This window comes from Sinocyclocheilus anshuiensis, unplaced genomic scaffold, assembly GCF_001515605.1.
Source record: "Sinocyclocheilus anshuiensis isolate Anshui unplaced genomic scaffold, SAMN03320099.WGS_v1.1 scaffold240, whole genome shotgun sequence".
In the NCBI taxonomy this organism is placed as follows: domain Eukaryota; kingdom Metazoa; phylum Chordata; class Actinopteri; order Cypriniformes; family Cyprinidae; genus Sinocyclocheilus; species Sinocyclocheilus anshuiensis.
Genome location: NW_015557058.1, coordinates 19,709 through 25,505, shown reverse-complemented (window position 1 = coordinate 25,505; position 5,797 = coordinate 19,709). Strand labels below are relative to the sequence as shown.

Genomic DNA, 5,797 nt, shown 5'->3' with positions numbered 1-5,797 from the left:
TTAAATGGTGGCTGAAATTAAGTTTGCTTATATTGATTAATATTAATAGATTCAAAGATAAAGTCCAAAGATAATAGTAATAACAGTAATAGTAGTAGTAGTATTCTAAAATAAAATATCAATTAATATTTATTCTTTAATTATAAAAGTAATAGTTTAATAACTGTGAACATGTTGTTTACACACACACACACACACTCCTTAATGTGGTTTTTAAGGAACAAATATTGAAAGGTCGACTTCTAACCCTCATTCATGATGACACAGTATATTTATATTTTATTATTATTATTAATAATAATAACAATTATTCTTATTATTAGTGGTAGTAGTATTAAAATATTAAATAAAAAATGACTAAAATGTAATTTATAATTATAAAAGAATGAATGTCAATTAATACATGAATAATTATAAATATTAATATTCTTCATCAGTCCACATTTCTAGTATCGTGGTGTATATATATACAACTATACAAAATATATTTATTACGTTTTTATACATGATTATGAAATGATGATGGAGAATACATAATGAATTCTTAAGTTTAAAGTTTGTTCGGTACATATAGTTTACAAAATGTGTTTTTTTTCAGGGAGCCAAGTTCAATAGGCGTCTGCTAACCCTCGTTCATGATGACACAGCACTTTATTTAGCTAGCAGCTGTAGAAGAAATACAAGACCCTCACACCAACCATATCAGCCTTATGCGGGTTAGTAGAGCTTGTATAATCGATTTCCAGATTTCATGCTGACAGTTACTGAGTAAAGCAAAGATTGCATCAAAATAATGCATATACATATTTAAATAAATGCATACATGTTATGTGCATATATGTATATAAATATGTGTATTCACATCTAAATAAATACATACATAAATGCATGTGGAAAAAAACATTGTTATATTGTTATAGCAGAAGCAAGAAAGACTGTGTGACATTCCCTGTCTCAAAATGAGCAAGTTAGCCACAAGAAATGTAGCTACCATTTGTTAAAAGTGAAGAATTAGAGAATTACAGTGACATTCACAATATTATTACACGTTTATTGTTGTCGTTTGGGCCGTATTCTTTGGCAGTGATCCAGAGGGTGAGTTCAGAGGGAATTTCCCCTCACATATTGCCAGGTCATTGCTCAGATCACCGACTCACATGATCAGAGACGACATGAACGCTGGACATCCCCTCCTGCCAAGACGCGCTCGCCTCAGCTATTGGCCGATGCACTGCTAGTTTTGCATATGACGCTCTCGCCTCAGCGCTGGATTTGCATATGACGCTCAGGCTTATATACGGAACTGTGGGCTGAGGAAGGAAACGCAATCTCACGCAGCCAGCGCAGAGTCCCGTGTTCAAGAAACGCATTTTCTGCTGCGCAACACATCCTGAGGTTCGCTCCGAGACGCTATTTTTCGCTACAATGTCGATGACAGTGAAAGCTTACCTTACCGGTAAGGAGGACTGCAACAAGGAGATCCGCCGCTTTGCCGTGGATCAGGATGTCTCAACAAGTTTTGAGTATTTGAAGAGAAAAGTGCTCGATGTCTTCGTCGGTCTCAGGACTGCGCCCTTTCAAATGTTCTATAAAGGTAAGTCAGTTTTTAATTCTAATTTTATAATAATAATAATAATAATCAGTGTTGGGGGTAACGCATTACAAGTAACGCGAGTTACGTAATCAGATTCCTTTTTTTACAAGTAACTAGTAAAGTAACGCGTTACTTTTTAATTTACAAGAGAATATCTGTTACTTTTTTTCCCAATTTATTGACTGACAGCTCTCCTGTCCCCATGATGAGAGAAATCATGTTACTGTAGTTCTAAAATAAATATGATTATGCATTAATTCATCTCACTCACAAAAAACAAAAACACCGATTCAGTATTCCTCAAAATGAATAAAAATAATGCAACTCAGAATATGACGCAAACCTGCAATAATTAAATGTTAAACAACACAAATATCCTTTATGTATTTAATCCCATTCTATTAACCAATGTCTTTGCTTCTGACCTTCGATGATCCAGTTCAACCGTACTAATAAGCACAAATTACTCTAGACAAACATTTGTGTCTTTTTTATTGCTGAAGTGTGTTGAAATTTCTTCTTCTGCATTCTACTATACGGACGTAAATTTACTTTCCCTTCAGCCTGAGGCTTATTCATTTCACTTTTGGTGTGAAAAGGCTTTTATATTTGCCAAAAATATAACTTTTTTATTTTAAAAACAAACAAGCAAGCCCTGTCCAGATTTAAAAAGTAGTGCAAAAGTAACGTAACACATTACTTTCCATAAAATGTAACTAAGTAACGTAATTAGTAACTTTTTTATGGCGTAACGCAATATTGTAATGCATTACTTTTAAAAGTAACTTTCCCCAAAACTGATAATAATTGTCATTTCTTATTGTTAATACTATAAAATTATTGTTTAATTTATCTACCTGAAGTTTAAATGACATTCAACAAAGAGAATTTAGACTTGGGCACGTTTAGGAAAATAAACCTCTTTAAAATGAAATATAATATTGGCAAGACTTTAAATTGAGGTGTATCAACTTTGCGCATTGATACACCTCGATACAAAGTTATGTGAGCACCGTGCTATTAAATTACCATGAAGGGAAGGACAGCAGCAGAATCTACATACAATAAATTAGCCAAAATATAAGGGCAGTCATTTTAACCAGCTGAAATAACATCCTGGGCTTTGTCTCCAGATGACGATGGTGACATGATTGCGTTCTCCTCTGATGATGAGCTAATGATGGGCTTGGCTCTTGTGAAGGATGACACTTTCCGTCTCTACATCAAGCGTAAGTAATTATACAGATACTACTTCTTAGCAAGACCAAGGGTTTTGGGTTATTGTAATATATGTTTACCTAGTTGTGTGTATGTGTGTGTGTGTTATTTGCTCCAAATTTAATTCAACATAAGAATTAATTATAATTCATCATCTGCTTCTTTAATGTATCTAGCACTTACAGTATTCCTTTCAAGATAGGAGGCACTGGGCTTGAGTTTGTCATGTGCCTTTAGACAGAAGACAAACACTACACAACAAATTCAAATTCATATTTGAACAAAAAACAAAAAAAACTTGTTAGAGATGGTAGAAACTACTGCCCTCCACCGGAGACAGCAACAGAGAAGGCAAAGGCTCAGCACACCTAAGGTTCAATGACATGGTTCAGATCTATTAAGCTACTCAAAATTACATTAAAATGCATTTCATACAGACAATAACTGTAATATATCTCTTCTATGAAGAGCATCAATCTTTGAATTGAAATGTATTTGTCTGGCTAGGTAGTGTAACTGTTTGGAGGCTGTTAATAAAAAGTTATTTCTTAGAAAATTCAATCCAAATAAGAATGCACAAATCAGAAGTCATTTTGTTGTCATGTGACAAGAAAACTGTAAACAGGAAGTATCACAGATAGACCAACAGACCCTGATGACTGGGTCTGTCTGAAATCGCATATGACTAGGTACTTCTTCTGAATAAGCACTTACTTTGAGACCATTAAAAAATGACATTCTATATAGTATGTGTATAATCTGGCCATATTACATTTGCCATGCAAGTGTCGTTTGCTCTGCCGTGTTTTATGTTGAGAGGTCATAGTCAGTATTAGTTTTAAAAAGATAATGCGATTTTATGAAAAGCCTAGGTTAGTTCAAGCCAAATGGAGTAACTCCACGAAACTTGATTCATGGTTACACTACTTGACTTTTTAGGCTTTACATTTTTGTTAAATGAAATACTGTACAAACATTTTCAGAAGTGGATGAAACCAAGAAGGAAACAAGGATTTTTTTTTTTTAATCAAGGCAGTTTGTACATATTTTCATAATCTTAAACATCCATTGACCCCATGAATATAAAGTAGCAGCCTGGCCATAGTGAAACTAATTAATATGTTGTTCATTGTTTTTGCAATTACTCGTGACATTCTTTTATTGGTTCTTTAGCTCATTCTTAGAATTATGAAGCTTTGAATACTATAAATGTTGTATTCTCTGCTATCTGGCCTGGTAATAGCCACTTACATGTATTACAAGCTCTTTTGATGGGAAAAATGTATGACGATGACAATACATTCAAAGAATGTGAACAGATTCTTACAAGAGGCATTTGATAGTACTACACCCTTGAGTCTTTTAAATGTCTCCAGTGTACACAAACATCTCCAATTAACAGCAATACTCGCATTTCTTCCCTTTTCAGAAAGAAAGGAGCACAAACGTGATCCCTCACCTCATGGGGTCCCTGGGTTCTCATTCCCCCCACCTCACTTTAGCCCCCCAGGACCTAATCCTATGGGTCCACCTCCAATGGGTCCCCCAGGAGCACCTCACATGGGGCCTCCTCATCATTACCCTCCAATGCTGCACTCAGGGGTGACCTGTGACGGGTGCGACGGGCCGGTGGTTGGAACACGTTTCAAGTGCACCGTTTGCCCCGATTATGACTTGTGCTCCTCCTGCCAGGGCAAAGGCCTCCACAAGGAGCATCCTCTCCTGCCCCTCTTTCACCCCATGGCCAACATGTTTGAGGTGAATGCCGGTTTTACTGCTTTTGTGTCTGTGTGTATTGTACTACGTACAATACATTTTGGTTTCCAAATGATCTGAACATACTGATTCAAGTGAATCTTTTGTGTGCAGTGGTTCCCTCGTGGGAAGTTGTGGCGTAAGATGAGACACTGCATGTGGGCAAATACCCAGGCTCAGGCTCAGGCTCAGGCTCAAGCTCAGGCCCAAAACCAGGCTCAGCCAGGCCCATCTGGAGTCCAGCAAAACCAGGATGCTTCTGAAAACATGAGAGAGAACGGTGAGACACCATCAATCAAACGGTCTAATATAAAACCTGCGAAGTAGGAGGAACGCGACAGGGCTTGTGTGAACGAGTTAAAAAATAAAGAGTTGCGTTAAAGATGTGATTGCTGGTCAGTTTGTGAACAACTAAAGCAGTGGTCACCAACCTTTTTAGGCCCAAGATCCCTGACCTCGGCCTTTATGAAAGACAAGATCTACCTATTGAAGAATTGATAGAAAAAGACATCCCAGATTGTGCTTCAAATTTGAGGCCTTTTACTTAGTATTTTAATTAGTGATGCGCCGATCATAGCTGATTCAGAATTCAGATTTTCTTTTCTTTCTTTCTTTCTTTTTTTTTAACTAGCAAATTGGCTGATTCTGATACTGATATTTAAGCAAATTTATTTATTGGCTATTTGCTTTATAACAAACAAACTGGCTTCAAACTAAAATATCTAGCCATTTGAAATTAGAGGAAACCACTGCATTTTAATCACGATCTGCACGAGCAGTTGTTTTTGATTTGATTTAGATTAATTTCCGGATTTAAAACAAAAACAAAATGGTCTGACTTTAGCTGTTATTTATTTATTTGCTACATAAAACATCTGCACGAAACAAAAACAGCAGGTCTGAATGAGACGCACTCTCTGACAGCAGGTGGCGCCTATGAACAGGGTTGCCAGGTTTTCGCAAAAAAACCAGTCCAATCGCTTTTCGAGGGGGTTCCCCTGTAAAAATTCATTCTGGGGGTAAAATACACGTTTTTCGGTGGGGATCTTCCAGTAAAAGTCGTATTCCAGGGGATAAATATCACGTTATTGGGGTCGCTTCAACCCGCGGACATGAACAACAACCCGCGGCAACAGTGTTAAAGTAACGTTACTCCAATTCCGCGGACTTGGCAACACTGTTTATGAACCGACCGCAATAGCGTTTCCTTGGTTACCGCTGTAAACAAAG

At 36.7% G+C, this 5,797-nt stretch overlaps 1 protein-coding gene across 1 annotated transcript in view; it reads left to right on the top strand.

Annotated features, from left to right (window-relative positions):
• Positions 1–1,302: 1,302 nt before the first annotated feature.
• The window catches only part of sqstm1 (sequestosome 1), an 8,497-nt gene continuing 4,002 nt past the window's right edge, over positions 1,303–5,797 (top strand). The window contains exons 1-4 of the mRNA XM_016470995.1: positions 1,303–1,594; positions 2,728–2,823; positions 4,242–4,570; positions 4,682–4,847. Coding sequence (XP_016326481.1) covers positions 1,426–1,594; positions 2,728–2,823; positions 4,242–4,570; positions 4,682–4,847 — 760 coding nt within the window. The 5' untranslated portion in view covers positions 1,303–1,425. The remainder of the gene's footprint in view (positions 1,595–2,727; positions 2,824–4,241; positions 4,571–4,681; positions 4,848–5,797) is intronic.